This window comes from Monocercomonoides exilis (assembly GCF_001643675.1).
Source record: "Monocercomonoides exilis strain PA203 chromosome Unknown scaffold35-1074681, whole genome shotgun sequence".
In the NCBI taxonomy this organism is placed as follows: Eukaryota; Preaxostyla; order Oxymonadida; family Polymastigidae; genus Monocercomonoides; species Monocercomonoides exilis.
Window position 1 is genome coordinate 226866 of NW_027150580.1, and position 15788 is coordinate 242653.

General features: G+C 36.4%; 4 protein-coding genes across 4 annotated transcripts; 2 read left to right on the top strand and 2 right to left on the bottom strand.

The window, feature by feature from the left end:
• Positions 1-43: 43 nt before the first annotated feature.
• On the bottom strand, positions 44-1422 carry MONOS_11225 (putative alpha/beta hydrolase; the record flags this gene model as incomplete). The annotated part of the gene is made up of 6 exons (XM_067863737.1): positions 44-354; positions 414-470; positions 567-986; positions 1047-1113; positions 1169-1215; positions 1278-1422. 6 exons carry the CDS (start codon positions 1420-1422, stop codon positions 44-46), a joined length of 1047 nt encoding a protein of 348 aa, XP_067723860.1.
• Positions 1423-1458: 36 nt separating this feature from the next.
• MONOS_11226 (uncharacterized protein) lies at positions 1459-7609 on the top strand. Its single transcript, XM_067863738.1, has 5 exons — positions 1459-1680; positions 1738-2022; positions 2076-5141; positions 5309-5328; positions 5550-7609. Exons 1-5 carry the CDS (start codon positions 1512-1514, stop codon positions 6600-6602), a joined length of 4593 nt encoding a protein of 1530 aa, XP_067723861.1. The 5' UTR covers positions 1459-1511; the 3' UTR covers positions 6603-7609.
• MONOS_11227 (putative phospholipase A-2-activating protein) lies at positions 6841-13335 on the bottom strand. Its single transcript, XM_067863739.1, has 8 exons — positions 13136-13335; positions 13004-13088; positions 12538-12941; positions 10897-12297; positions 10093-10359; positions 9062-9890; positions 8515-8810; positions 6841-8163 (listed from the first exon to the last, which is right to left on the bottom strand). Exons 1-8 carry the CDS (start codon positions 13319-13321, stop codon positions 7366-7368), a joined length of 4266 nt encoding a protein of 1421 aa, XP_067723862.1. The 5' UTR covers positions 13322-13335; the 3' UTR covers positions 6841-7365.
• A 201-nt stretch (positions 13336-13536) lies between these two features.
• MONOS_11228 (putative RNA polymerase-associated protein LEO1) lies at positions 13537-15345 on the top strand (the record flags this gene model as incomplete). The annotated part of the gene is made up of 6 exons (XM_067863740.1): positions 13537-13623; positions 13702-13788; positions 13866-13975; positions 14059-14170; positions 14270-14630; positions 14815-15345. 6 exons carry the CDS (start codon positions 13537-13539, stop codon positions 15042-15044), a joined length of 987 nt encoding a protein of 328 aa, XP_067723863.1. The 3' UTR covers positions 15045-15345.
• Positions 15346-15788: the final 443 nt, after the last annotated feature.

The window sequence follows — 15788 nt, forward strand, 5'->3', positions numbered from 1 at the left end:
ATCACAATTCATGAATTCAAATTCACTTTTAACATTCATTTGTTCAAATTCCAAATCCGTTCTTCCTTCTCATTGCAACATTGCTTTCCTCAGTGATCATTTTAGCTTGCTTTGGTTCATTTATTTCTATGTTTTGTATGTTTTGTATTTGTTCTGTCACAATCACTTTTTGCTTGCTATCAGTTTTCTGGCAAGATAACTCAGAACTTTCTTCTTCGTCAGCTTCGCTGTCTCCTTCATACTCTTCATTTTCCAGCCATTTTCGGATTTTCCTGACAACAATTTTTCCTTCTTCATCCCAATCCGTATTGTGGAGCCCACGTGGAAGGGATATTAACAACTTTTTTTTCGCAGCTAAATATGTCAAAAATTAATCACCTTTTAAAACTCAAAAAAAATTGAATAATCAATACCAGAGAGTTTGTAAAGCAATTGAGAATGAAATGAGGGAACAAGACCATCGCACATTCCTTCATATTTATGATGAGTTATTTCAAAAAATAGTTTAATAATGAAAGCATTTAAATGAATATTTGAATCCAATTTGTACAAAATTTTATTCAAACCTCTAATAAAAACGGTCTTTGTTCGTATATGTGTGATATTTTCTCTGCTATTCCAAACATTGTCGAATATGTAATCAATTGCTGGATGAATAATTTTTGGAGCAATAATAGCAGCCATAGCTCGAAGGGACATTGGACTATTCTCAAGAATCAACGTTGTTGCTTTGTCAGGATGTTGCCTAACATAATCGACTGCAATTGCACCACCAAGTGAATGGCCATAAATCCATAATTCAGAAGCCTTCCCTTGATTCACAAATTCTTGAGCCAAATCAACAGCTGCATTTACATCTGCCCTAATTCCGTCATGTGTTGGGAATTCATTTTCGGAATGTCCATATCCGCGATAATCAAATGCTAATATATTAAGATGAAGCTGCTGATTTATTGTGGCTAGCTTAAATGCTCTTGATTCTAAATCTATTAAATTTGATAAAAATCTTTTTTAAAAAAACAAATAAATCATAAAAAATCAAATACTTCCTGCATTTCCATGACAATAAACCATCAGCGGCTCATTTTTTGTGTACGGTATCCACCAACCTTCCTTATTAATTTATAAAATCAAAAAATATCTAAAAATAAAAAAATGAAGCATATACCAATTGTTTGCCATCTGAAGTCTTGACATGAATAGTCTCATAAGATGCTATCAAATTTGTTTTCATGCAACATTATTTTTTAAGAATGCAACTCAAAAATCAAACAAACATCCAAAATATTGTGGATTTAATCTAAAGGGCTTTGTTTCCGGTTGTGGATCGTAACAAAACACAGCATGAATATACTTCAACACGTTGATTAACACTATATACCCCACCACTCCAAATAAAGAGGCAATAACCAGCTTATTCATCCAAAGAATATCTTATTATTTTATGGTTAGTTTACCATACTTATTTTTATCTTTTAAAGTTTTTTATTTTGCCGCAAGTGTAGTGGCAAATGTTGCATATTCTCTCTAAGAATACGCATACAATAATATTTACTGCATTATATCTTATTTCTCTGGTGCATACAGCCCAATGGACTTTGTTCCCACAAAGTGGTAATAATGGAGTTTCTTTTGGATTCCATACACAATTGATAGGACCAGATACTATTGCAGTGCATGGCATGTTTTTTTATCTGTTATTTATTATAATATATGATATATTTTTATTTTTTTAAGAACAAAACTCTGACACAGAATCAGTTGTTCATTTATTTAAACTGTACATATACGATTGGGTCAAAATTGCTACACTCGTTCCAGAAAATAAAAGCTATGGATTCGGAACTTCGCTGTCTTCATCAACAGTTTTTGAAAAAGATGAAACATGCTTAGCAATTGGTTCTCCCTGCCTTTCTCCAAATTATTTGAAAAATTCAATAGAGACAAATCGTGATTTCTGCACTTCGGTAAATAACAGCTGTAAAGGATCAGTAACGATTGCGTGCCGTAAAAGTGATAGGGGTTTGCACTTTTGAAAATTTTTAATATGATGATTTTTTTTTGCATGAATGCAGAAGGATGGAGCGTTGTCAAAACAATTGAAGGAAATTCACCATCATTCGGAGCTAGCGTTCATTTATCTGATAGTTGGCTTTTTGTTGGATCTCCATGTGAATCAACAGGCAGCAGTAATCAATCAAATTTTCAATCAAACGATTTTCGTGTTGAGCTTCGAGGAATTCACAATCCAACTCGAGTCAAAGTGATTAATTATCCCGTTGAAATCAAGCGGACGAGATTAATGTACACGAAAGCTCGATTTTACATAGAAAAATCGATTCAGAAATTGAAGAATGGACTAAATCTTCTTTTTCACACGATTTCTCAAAGAATCAGCACACTCTGTTCTTTTTCAATCAGAAGAAACAAAAATGCAAAAATTGAAGATTCTTTTCAGTCTTCATCGGAAGACAGACAAAGAATTGAACTGACAGACAAGATGGTGTTTGATTTGAGAGATGACATTCAACAGCAAACATTTTCCAAGCAAAATTCACTAAAGCATACAAGAACATCAAAAATCAATGGCAATCCCTATTCTCCAAACACCATAAATACTGATGAGAGTGCAGATTCAAATACAAATTATTCAAATGATATGAACAATACAAATGACTCAAATGGCACAAATGATGGAAATGGAAGGGTGTATTGCTATTCTGCTTTAGGTGAGTTCAATGGTGTCATCACATTCGGGAATTATGCACAGCTGTGGAATAGCCAGCATCAGAATTCTGTGAATGCAGCTTCTGAACCCGAGAAATGTACAACTTCATTTAATTCCTCTATTAGCAATAATAAAAGTGAAGTTAATTCAACTTCCATTTTTTCTTCTTTGAATGTCACAGATGACAATCACACAGACATAAACAGAAGTGTTCAGAAAGCAAACTCCCAGTTGAATTTCACTCCACCTTCGCCTCATTTCGGGATATCTCTTTCTTTCAGTCGCAGCCGTCTTTGCGTTGGCGGCTTTGATACTCCATTTGTTTCGATCATTCATTTCACTTCGCTTGATTTTCTCGGTGAAAATACAAAGAATTCAGATGAAAGTGAAAGCGAAAGCGAAAGAAATAATAATCGAAAAATTAAAAGAGAAGGAGAAGGAAAAAGAGAAAGAGAAAGCTATTCATTGAATTTCTTGTCTCTTGGAGAAGAGCAAGTCAATGAGACAGCTGAAACAACTGTTTTGTTTGAGAAGGAGCCAGTTGTGAGGTATTTATCACATCCTCTTGTTCTTCTGTCTTATGTCAACAACACTATGTGGAGAGAAAGAGAAAAAGAGTACCAGGATCCAACAGATCAATTGAATTTTGATGGAATTTCTTCTTCTTCTTCTCCTTCTCCTTCGATTTCTTTCTCTCCCTCACATCTCCCCAACCAGCCCACCCGAAAGCCTCCTCCTCTTATGTTTGGCCATTCAGTTGCGATGCTCTTTGGAGGAGGAAATGTGATTGTGTCGTGTGCTGGCTGGGATGGAGGAAATGGAGCAGCAATGCATTTCATATCGCATCTGGTGGATGATTCTATGCTATTCCGTACTCTTTCAGGAAGGAATGGAATGGAGGAATCAGAATTTGAAGGGAAAAGAGAAGAAGGAGAAGTAGAAAAAAGAGCAAAAAAACAAGGAGACAAAAGAAGCACATTCAATTTGAATGAAGTTAACACACCTGCTGGTCCTTATGTGGGCACACCGTATTTGTCAGAGATTGTCCGAGAGGAGGAGATACAAACAGCAAACAGCGCAGCAATGGCATTTTCCTCCAGCTCATCCAGCAATCAGAGGCAAAGCAATGAAGGAGGGTATTTCGAAGGCGAAGAAGACAACTTGTTTTTCGCCTCTTCTATTTCTGCTGACAAAGAATCGCTGGCTGTGTCGATTGGGTCGCCGTTTCTGGATCCCACAGCAGTGAAGCTGAAGAACTTGGAGAATGTCAAGTTCCCAGATGCTGTTTATAATGATGAAAAAACACAAAACCGGACGTTTCATTCGAAAAGTGTTCAATTGTCATCATTTTTATCGCAAACTTCTTCTTCTTCAAATATTCCCTTTTCTTCTTCATTCAAAAGGGCTTCTTTGCCCAAATTCTTCTCTTTCTATTCCTCTCCTTCTGCCGGATGCGCGTTACGGTATCGGATTTTGCTGAAGAAGATGACAAAAAGCGAAGAAAGTGGAGAGAGGGAGAAGTTGGACAATCAATGGAAAGAATGGCATAAAGCACTTCAGAATGGAGTTTCACAGTATTTCTCATCATCATCATCATCATCATCATCATCTTCTTCTTCTTCTTCGTCATCGCAGTTATCATCCTCTTCTTCTTGTTTGCATTCGTCTTCTTCTTCTTCTTCTTCATTCTTATCAACTCAATCACACATCACTCAAGAAGCCATTTCACAAAACGATACTCAAACATCTGATGAATGTTCCACATTTCACTCTTCTCCAATTTCTTCTTCATCTTCATCTGCTTCTGCTTCCTCTTCTTCCACATCTTTTTCTTCTTCCTCTCTCTCATCATCCTCTCCCAACAACCCCCCATTCACTCCATCATCTGCCTCAGAGTCTCACTTGTATCTTTCTCTCTCGCAACAAGGCAAGATTGTGCCAGGAGGGGCAGACAGCATTTCCTTCTATGTTGTTTCATCGCAGACGAAGACAGCGCAACACAGAGGAAACTGGATGGTGCTGACAAAGTGTGTTCCCAGAGCAATTATGCCAGATGAGGTGAGGATGGAGATGGGGATGAAGAATGGGCTGAAGACGGCAATGAGGAAGGAGAAGGAAAAGGAGAAAGAGGAGAAGAAGAGCTATGCGATAATGGATGAAGAAGAAGGAAAAAATGGATATGTGAATGGAAACTTATTACTTAATGATTCATGTTATGCTTCAGCAAGCTCAAATTCTTCTTTTTCATCTTTGTTTTTATTGAACAGTTTCAATGACCAATCAAAAGATGTAGCTTTTGAGCCGTTTGACTGCAAAGTGCATGTTGTGTCTTTGTTTTCGGGTACAAGAGATGATTCAGAATACATGGCAGCCTTCTTCTTCTGCATCATTCTCAGTGGAATCACACTTATTCGTATGATTTTTATTTTTATATTTATTTTTATTAATTTTTGATGTTATTATAATTTAATGAATTATATTTAAATATCTTTATTTATTTGTATCTATTTCCATCAAATTTATTGCTTATAAATTGATTTTCAATGAAAATTCTATTCTTCATTGGCTTCGTTTCATCAGTTTTCGCGATCACAAGTCGGGTTTGTGCATTTGCAGCTTCCATTCTTGGTTCATATTATTGATAAAACTATACTTTTTCTTTCTTTCTTTTTCTCCATATAATTGTGAAACTCTTTTCTTTTCTATGTAAAATGGCCTCAACATTCAATAAAAAATTGGATATATTTTTCTTTCTGCCCTTTCTTTTCTTTCTTTCTTTTCTTTTTTTCCTTTTATTTAATTTCATTTTTTTCTTCTTTAGTGCATCATTCCTCGAATGGGGATTATACCAATAGCACAAATCAGGTTTGCGCAAATGGGAGAAGAAGAAGGAGGAGAAGCAGAAGAAGAGGAAGGAGAAGGAGAAGGAGAAGAAGGAAATCAAAGAGGAAGAAATAGAAGAAGGCGAAGAAACAGAAGAAGAGACAGGAGGAGGAGAAGAAGAGAGATGAGAGAAAGAAGAAGAGAGCAGGAGGAGTTGAATGAGGAAGCAACAGAAGTGGAAGGAGGAAGAGAAGAAGATGACAGCGATGATGATGATGATGACGACGACTACGATGAAAGTAACAGTGGAAGAGAAAATGACAATGCAGAAGGAAATTCAAATGGAAGAGCAGGCAGAACAGGAGCAAGAAGTGGGGATGCTGATGAATCAAGGAACGGAGAAAGAGGAAATAAAGAGGAAGAAATGAATGATTATGCGAATGAAGAAATTCCTCAAGTTCTGATAACAGAAGATGAAGTGAACGATTACAGTAATAATGATAATAATAACGATGCAAACAATTACACAGGGAATATGAAGGAAGATGAGTATGGAGTCAGCATTGAGATGGAGGAGGACACAGATGCTCTTTTGCCTGATGCGACGAATTCAGCGATGACAACAACGAAAGAGAAGCCGAATGGGATTGTTCGAAGCAGTCTGCGAACGCAACTGCAAGCAAAAGAAGAGAAAGCGAAGAAGCAGGAGAATTCTGGAAGAAATGTGTTGCCGGCTTCATCAACAACATCTTCTTCTTCTTCTTCTGTTTCTACTGCTGCTGCTTCTTCTTTGTCTTTGTCGTCTTCTTCACTTCAAACTCAGATTTCTCAAGAGCCAACACGTGAACAACTCAGAAACTTGCTGTTAAGTTCTGTGATTCGAACACAAGAGAGAGAAAAGGAAAGAGAAAAGGAAAGAGAAAGAGAAATGCAAAATGAAGGAAATGGATTGACTTCTGTGGACTTGAATGAAGAACATCAGATTGGATTCTCAAGGAATGATACAGAAAGCCCAGGGGTTGGATTTGATATGCACAATGCAAAAATATAAAATTAAAGTTGAAGAGGTAAAATTTAGGTAGAAATTATTTTTGTTATTTTTTCGTAACAAAAAAGGAGGTGGAAATTATTTTTCATTGCTTCAGAAATATGATTGGTATTTATTATTCTCCTGATTTTCTTTTTATTTATTTATAAGCATTATTATTATTCATGTTATGCAAAGATTTTAAGAAAAATGGATTCTTCTTTTATTTTATTTTTTAATTTTTTATTTTTTTCTGATTGAATTATCAATCATTAAGTAATTGTTTTTTATTTAAATCTCAATTCAATAAATAAACATTAGAATTATACACACAAGTGAAATGGAAAAGAAAAATAATAAGTGAGAAAACAAATGATTAAAAATAGATAAATAAATAAAAATATTATTAAACAATTGAAAAAAAAATAAAAATCAGAAATAAAGAAAGCATAATTTTTCATTGAATAGCTTCAAACAATTTGAAATAAGAAGGAAAGGAAAAGAAAAGAATGATAAAAAAATATGTGTATTGAAATAAACAACAGCTTGCAGGATAAATAACACAACGCACTATCAAACAGATTAGCACAAAAATAAAAAAAAAGAAATGAAGAATTCATTAAAAAGCTGCATAAAAAATGTAATTCAATAATGGTGTGGTGGAGTGAATTATTTATTTATTTATTTTATTTTATTTTATTTTATTTAACTTTATTTATTTATGAATAAAAATATTGATTCAACTGATAACTCTATTGTTCAATCATCAATCAAATCAATCTTGCTCTCAAAGTGACGAGTGGTAGTTGATCACAATCGGGTCTGGCCTTCCCCAGAGGGTGTTCTTGATCGTAGCGAGTGTGTCATACAGATTGATCGGCTTGCCGTTGCACGACAAAGACAAGTCAGAATGGTTCAGAGGAGGGTGTGGGTGCAGATGAAATGGAGTTGGGTAGGAAGGGGCAGTGAAGCAGAGGTAGGAGTGGTAGAGATAAGAATGGATGGTGGCAGCAAGCAGATGCTCCTGCGCAGTGAAGGTGAAGGTGCCGATGTTGGGGAGAACAACTGGAGGAGGAGGAAGAGAAGAAGAAGAATTGGAAGAAGAAGAAGAAGAAGATGTAGGAACAGAAGTAAAACCTGGATTGGTTGTTGTTATTGGAGGATTTTTGGAGAAAGAAAGAGGAGCTTTTAGTGAAGAAATCGCAGTAGAAGAAGAGGAAGAAGATGAAGAGTTAGAAGAAGAACCATCACCAATCTCTTTCATCCCATTTGTCTTTATCGCCATCTTCTTCATTCTGTCCACCACAGCTGATGGAGGGTGTGGCAGATGCACCAGCTGAAAAGCGACATAAGTGACTGTCATATGCAACTCCCCTTTCAGCAGCAGCAAAGCAATCCATCGAGGAATCACATTTTGTTCTGTACCCTTTCCAGAGAAAGAAGAATAAGAGCGGAAGAGGCGCTGAGAGAGAGGGTTGTGGCGGGACATGGCGTAAGGGATGGTGTGCAGCTGGGAGACATACGAGCGGAAGATGATGTTGTTGCTGCGGTCGAAGCAGATGATGGAGGTGCGCGGGGAGAAGATCTGGGGGTGGAAAGAGAGAGAGAGAGAGAGAGAGAGAGAGAGAGAGAAAGAGAAAGAGAAAGAGAAAGAGAAAGAGAAAGAGAAAGAGAAAGAGAAAGAGAAAGAGAAAGAGAAAGAGAAAGAGAAAGAGAAAGAGAAAGAGAAAGAGAAAGAGAGAAAGAGAGAGAGAGAGAAAGATAAAATGAGTAAGTGAGAAAGAAAGAGAGGATATAATGAATATGTTAAAAGAATAAAGATAGAAAAGATAAGAAATGTTTAATTGAATGAAAAAATTTTCATAAAAAAGAGAAACAGAAAACAACAACAATAACAACAATAACATAACACAAAATATAAAACACATAAGCATACAGGATCACATGGAGGCAAAGCAACCTGCTCGTCTTCAGGCTTCTCATCATCTGTCGAGTACAAATTCCCTTCTCCATCACTTTCATCTCCTTCTTCGTCTTCATCGTCATTATCATTGTCATCGTTATCATCATCTCCATAGCCATCTTCATCATTTTCTCTATCTTCATCTCCTCCTTCTCCTCCTTCTCCTTCGCCATCAATTCCATTGCCTCTCCTCTTCCTCTTTCGTCTTCTCCCCAATTTTTTGCCTGTTCCATTGTCATATTCGAAGAAGCGGGTTGCCAGTTTGTGTGCTATTTGAAATAGAAACAATAAAAAAAAGAATTTTATTTAGAGAGAATTTGAGAACAGATTAAAAAGAGGAAGATAGTTTAAATAAAAAGATTCAATTTAAAAAAAATAAAGATATGTTCAATATGAAATAGAGTGTTCAATAAATAATATAAAAATTAATTTTGAAATAAATAAAATTAAAAATAAATAAAATAAAATAAAATAACAATACAAAAATATTAAATAAATAAACAAGCAATCAAAAGCATACGAGGCGGTTCCTGCTCCTTCGGATCCCACGTGGCAAACAGATTGAGCAGACATTCTTCACCCAAGTTAGTCAGCTCGCATATCTCTTCCATTTCACATTGTCCTTCTTCATCTTCTTCTTCGCTTCCTTCACTAAATGAGTCAATTAAATCTCCATTTCTATCTCTTTCTCTATCATCTTCATTGTCTTCTTCTTCTTCTTCTTCGATTTCATTTCCATATTCATCTTCATCATAATCATCAACTCCTCCCAACACATCCAATCCATTTCCTCCTTTCCTTCTTTTTCTCCTTCTTCTCTTTCTTCCTTTCTGTCTTCCTTCTTCATTGTCTCTACGTATTTCTTCATCAGCCACTTTTACAATCAATTTGTCAATATCTTCTTCACCATCACCATCTTCTTCATCATCACTTCCTCTTCCCAATCTTCTTCCTCTTCCTCCTCCAAACTCTATTTCTCCTTTGCTATTAACATCATCATCATTCTCTTCGTCATCATCATTTTCCCTTTCTCCCCTTTCCTTTCCTTTTCTTCCATCTCTAAACTCACTTCCCAAAGGTGATGGATGCATCCTTTTATTCCTCTTCTCCCCTCTGAAGTTCAAACTAGTACCATCTTCGCTTATTCGTTGGCTGCCTCTATCAAAATACCTTTCTTCTTCTTCTCCGTCTTCATCTTCTGATGATGCTGATGAAGAAGAAGAGGAAGAATTGTTATTATTGTTATTGTTATTATTACTGTTATTGTTTCCATCCATGATTGGAATGTGCTTGAACTCAGCAAATGCACAGCGGAAGCATTCAGGAAGCTCCATTGTGATGGTCAGTGACTGGGAAGAATGAAGGAGAAGAAAGAATAAATAAGCATTTGGAAATAATAAGAAAGAAAGAAAAATAAATAAAAAATTATTTACCAAATCAAAATAAATAAATAAATGAAATAGTAACATTTCCATAGAATATCAGCAAAAATAAATAAATAAATAAATAAAATATTCATTTTCTTCATTGTTTTTTCCCCATTCCACACACCCCAATCCTCGTATCCGCAGTAAACCACTTGTGCCTATACTCCGGCGGGTTCGGCACGACATCAGCATAGTCAGCAATCTTCCCTGTCCCCATCTCTCTCACCATTGTTCCTCTGACCACGTCCCACAAACACACAACACCCAGCTGGTCGCGTGTCAGTATGTGTCTTCGGTCAGGCAGAGGCAGATGCTCCACAATGCCCACGTCACTCCCGATCATCATGAGAGGACGCTTGAACGTGGCTTCGCTGCGGGATTGGAAGACGGGCTGAGAGGAGAGAGGGAGGGAAGTGGGGAAAGAGAAGAGGGAGAAAGAGGGGAAAGAGAGGAGGGAGAGAGAAAGATATATGTATATAGAAGTGAACGACAAAATGAAGAAAGAAAGATATGAAATGAAACGTGTGAGTAGAAAAGCAAGAAAAAGTCAAATAAAAATATGGAAATTGAGAATGAGCAACAGTAGATAAAAAAGGATTTTCACAAAAGTTTATTTCTTTTAATAAAAAAAAATATAATGTGAATAATATTCTCATCTCTTCTCTTTAATTTATTCTTTACACACACACACACACACACACACACACACACACACACACACACACACACACACACACACACACACACACACACACACACACACACACACACACACACACACACACACACACACACACACACACACACACACACACACACACACACACACACACACACACACACACACTCACTCACTCACTCACTCTCTTTATTTTTTCCCTTTCCTTTCTCTTTCCATTCAAATCAACTCCTTTATTCTCAAACATACCCATATTTCGAGTGTTCTATCAGCAGTCGTGACCGCCAGCAGTGTCAAAGGCTTCTCTCTTCCTTTAATCTTCTTCTGAATCATCAAAATACTCAAAATGCCCTGCAATCTATCTTCATCCTCTTCATCCTCATCATCCAGAGATGAATAGAAACCTTTTCCTCTTCCCCTTCCCCTTCCTCTTTCTCTTCCTTTTTTATCCATTGGCTTTATCGACAGCTTGCTCAGCCCAAAATCTTCATCATTGCGAAAGTTCTGTGTCAATTTTTTGTTTGTCTTCTTGTTTTCAACATCAACATTGTCTTCAACATCAAAATCACTCAGAAAACTGCTTTCGCTAATATCATCGTCTTCTCCTTCTCCTTCTGAATATTCTCCATTTTCTGTATTTTCACCACCTTTTTCATTCCCTTTCATTTCCTCATCAAACATCTCTTCATCACTGCTGTTACAATCTCCTTCCTCTCCTTCCTTATTCTTCTTCTCATTCCTCCTCCTCTTCCTCATCATCATCATTTCCTTCCTTTTTTTCTCTCTTCTTGCCTCTCTCCTCTCTCTTGCCCTGCGGATCTTCTCCAGTTCTTTCCTCTTCATCTTCTCCATCGCTGCCTTTGATGGCCTTTTTGAATGAATTTTGAATGTCGGATGGCTCAGCATCGACTGCGACAGACGCACAGGTGCTATGATTGGAGTGCAGATGGCTATCTCATCAGAGGAAGAAGAAGAAGAGGAGGAGGAGGAGGAAGAGGAAGAAGTTGTTGATGTAGAAGAGGTGGAAGCAGCAACTGAGACTGCTGTTGTGAATGTGCCTGTGGTTGCTATGGTGATTGTGTCTTCTTCGGGTGTCCTTCCAATTGACCTGCCTTGAATAGAGCTTAATGTTGATTGATCAGAAGGTCTTGAAGGGGAGGAGATAGATGAGGATTTCATCGAAGAAGAGGATGAAGAGGATGATGATGATGATGTCGGAATAGCTAACGATGCAGCAGAAGCTGAAGGTGTGACAGCCTGTGGAAACGTCTGGTGGCTGCTGTAGAGCGTTGATGGAACAGTAGCTGGATCATTCACACCAGCACGAGCTGAAGACATTGAAGAAGCAGAAGAAGAATAAGCGCTTTTTGCTGAATTTGAGCCAGATCTGCCAGACATTGGCGTGGAGAGCTGGAAACCCGAGGAAGAGAAAGCAGAAGAGGAGAAGATCTTTCGTGTCTCTGACTGGTCGTTCATGTGCTCAAAGGACGTCAAACGGATCGTGCCGCTGCGGTGGCCTGTGTAGATCTTGCGGGTGACTGAGTCACACGTAATGCACCAGATGGGGTCAAAGAAGGGGATCTCCACTTTGCACACAAGTGTCGTTGCATCCCAGATGCGCAGGCTGCCGTCGCTGCAGCCAGTGAGCAGCTGAGAGAGAGAGAGAGAGAGAGAGAGAGAGAGGAAAGATGTGGGGTGTGAGTGATGGTGAGATGGAGAGATAGAGAAATGAATTTATTATATTGTTGTTGTTATTATTATTCCCCGAAGAATTAATGTTGATTGCAATGAATAGGAATAACAAAACAGGAAATTACATCAAAAAAAACCAACAAAAATTATTTTTTAATCAATTTTTTAAATAAATGAAATATAAAAGTGGATTCAAACGTATTTATCATCAGCAGAGAATAAAATAGCTTTCACGAGATCTGGATGCTGGAGCGTAGACAGGATATGAAGCTTTTCCACATCCAGAAATACAACTTTTCCATTGATTGTAGATGCCGCAAGCGTTCGCTCATGATGTGAAAGTTCCATAGCGCATATGCTTTCTAATTTAACATTGTCGAATGAGCGAATGAGTGAGTGATGATAAAACGATATCTTGTGATTCTTTGTGCTAATATCCCAACTATAAATTTCTCCATCGGCTCCTCCAGAAAAAAAAGTTGCTGTTGTCTTAGCAGGTATAAGACACATAACGGCATCTGAGTGCTCTCTCAAAGTTTCAATTAAATTTCCATTTCTTAGATCCCATGCATTCAAAGATTTATCTGAAGATGCGGTGATTACTAATAGAAAATCAAATAAGAATAAAAAATTTCACTTGATTATAAAAATTGAAGATGCATACGAATATTTCCATTTATTACTACAGCTGCATTCACCCAATCGAAATGGTTTTCAAAACAATGTTTGCATCTTATTTGGCGTAAGCTCTAGAATAGAAGAATAAAATAAAGCTAAAGAAACACAATAAAAATACGTCTGATATTTCCCACGAACGGCATGTGCCATCTCTACCTGCAGTGTAGAGCGTTTGATTTGCTTCATCAAAATAAACAGAGTTGATTGCAAAACTGTGCCTGTTTTCTTTTCGTGGAAGCGTGAACGAAATCTTATAATGATCAAAGTTTTCTTCAGCACTCTCACGGAGTGATCCGTCCTGCATAAGCTGAAGATAAGCTTTGAGAGCCATCGAGAATTTTTCTTGTTAGATAGTGGGATGATCAAAAATGGAACAGGACGAAAACTCTCAGCTCCTTGAAATTCCGATCGTAACTAAACTTCCAACTCAATCTTTAAGCTTATTTAAATCGTCTCCTGCACTTCTAATCAATCCACGTCCATTTTGTCCAGAAATATTTCATGAAGAATATGGTTTTTATGCTCAGAACGCTGAAGCCCGTCAGAAAATTCAAAGACAAATTAGATGGAGATTTGTCAAAGGAGAAGATGGAGTTTATCGTGTATGTATCTCATAAGTTTCAGTAATTCTTCTTAATTGTTATATTTTTGATATTTATAATATTTTTGTGATTAACTACTAAGCGACAATCAAACACCCATTTAATCACATGGGATGATAATTCAGCAAGTCTATTTGTTGGAGACGAATGTTTTGATTTGACATTGGCGGTTTACTTTTTAAATTATTGTAGTTTTATTTTTTGAAATTATAATATGAACACATTTGTTTCAACTAACATTTTAAGCCAATTGATTCCCAACGAGAGCATTTGTTTGTTAGTCGTTCTACTGTTTTAAGAGCAGTTGGAAGATTGGATGCAAAAGTTACTGCGAGACCTGCTGTCAAAATTGGAGAGTTTGTTATATTTTGTTGCATTTTTTAATATATATTTTAAATACCTTTAATTCATTGTTTGACTTCGTAAAATAAATATAAAGAACTTCAAAGAGAATCTCGGAAGAATTGTCAGTGAAGTTTAAAGATGATTCAAAAACTCTTTCAACAAGTTCAGCTGTTGATCCTGAAGAAAAGAAACGAGAGCTTTTGGCGGTTTGTTAAATTCTACGAGTTTCACAATTATCATAATTGTCTTAAAATTCAAACTATGTTTTGTGATTTTTTTTCTTTTTCTTTTTCTTTTTCTTTTAGACTGAAGGTCGTCGGAGTAAAGGACTTGCACTTTTGAAAGAAAAGCAGAAAATAGAGATGGAAGAGGCAATGGCCGCAGAGCATAACGAGTCGTCGATGGAGGAAGACATGGATCAGAGTCCTAAACTGCGGGACTCTGATGATGAAGATGGAGATGCGACGTTTCAAGCAGAGGCTGAGGATCATGATGAGGATGATGATAACAGCGAGGAAAACTCAGATGAGCTGGAGGATGAGGAAGAGGATGAGGAAGGGAGAAGAGGAGGAAGGAGAAAATCAAAGAAAGGCAAAAAAGCGAAATCCACTTCAAAAAGAGCTAAAAGCACGGGAAGAAAGAAGACGACAAGGAAGAAGCAAACAAGTGTGTTTAGACATTACATTTTAATTAAATAATTTTATGAAAATCTCCATTTCCTTTGTTTTATGTGCGAATGAACTTTTATTATTATAAATATTTTTTTTAATTTTTTCTTTCAATTTTTGTGCAATCTTGATTTATTAAATTTCCTATCTATTCAACCAAATGATATTTCCACCTCAACCAGAAAAAACATCAAAATCTGGTGCAAAGAAAGGGAAGAAGAAGAAAGCGAAGAAGAGGAAGAATTCTTACTCAGACGATGAAGATGATTCTCCGTTTGTGCGGTCAGACGAGGAAGATGAAGAGATGGGCGGTGACTCAGAACAAGACTATCAGGAAGAAATGGATGAGTCGTTTTCTGATGAAGCAGACGACACAGGAGATGAGGATTATGATGAAGACAATCTCGAGTGAAGCAGGTGATGGCAATGGATTCACTTCTCCATCTTTCTTTTTGGAATGTCTTCTTTCTGTTTTCTTGTTCTTTCATCAAGTTATATTTTTTCAAAATTATTATTATTGCGTCTTCATATTTAACCGTCTAAATTGCTCCAAAGCTTTGGTTAAGTTTTATTTTTTGGAAATTCTTTTCTAATCTTTTTTTTTTAACAGCATGTGTATATTCATTTCACATCTTTCTTGCTGTAGTTTTCTTCCAATCTCTTGATGCAGAAAAGAAAAAAAATATCCGTTTGAAAATGCAGAATAAAAAAAACAATAAATAAATTAATAAACTTAAAGTTATCACGATTAATATAGATATCATAAAAAGGATGAAATTAAAAAAGGTTTAAATAATATCCAAAGAAATTAATAATAAAAATTAACAATTACCATTATTATTATTTCAAAAAAAAAAGAAAGAAAAAGAAAAGTTTCAATATGAAAAAGAAAGGACAATTAGAGGACATTTTGAATATCACCAATAAATTATGAAAATTACTTGCAGAAGTTATGATGATGATGATGGAAAACGTGAACAGTCATTGGATGAATATTGCACAAAAACAAGCAATATTATAAATAACACATCCGATGAATAATAATACTCTGTTCATGAAGCCGATTAATGTTATTGAATCGCTATGTGCTTATGTGCTTATGTGCTTGTGTGTGTGTGTGAATGAATGTGTGCGTGTGAGTGTATGTGAGAACAAT

Coding starts and splice junctions, on each gene's coding strand:
- MONOS_11226 (XM_067863738.1), top strand. CDS start 1,512: ATGTTGCATATTCTCTCTAAGAATACGCATACAATAATATTTACTGCA. Junction 1,681..1,737: donor AGATACTATTGCAGTGCATG/GCATGTTTTTTT, acceptor TATTTTTTTAAG/AACAAAACTCTGACACAGAA. Junction 5,329..5,549: donor TTTTCGCGATCACAAGTCGG/GTTTGTGCATTT, acceptor TTTCTTCTTTAG/TGCATCATTCCTCGAATGGG.
- MONOS_11227 (XM_067863739.1), bottom strand. CDS start 13,321: ATGCAGGACGGATCACTCCGTGAGAGTGCTGAAGAAAACTTTGATCAT. Junction 12,942..13,003: donor AGTAATAAATGGAAATATTC/GTATGCATCTTC, acceptor ATTTTCTATTAG/TAATCACCGCATCTTCAGAT. Junction 8,164..8,514: donor CTTTGCCTCCATGTGATCCT/GTATGCTTATGT, acceptor TTCCACCCCCAG/ATCTTCTCCCCGCGCACCTC.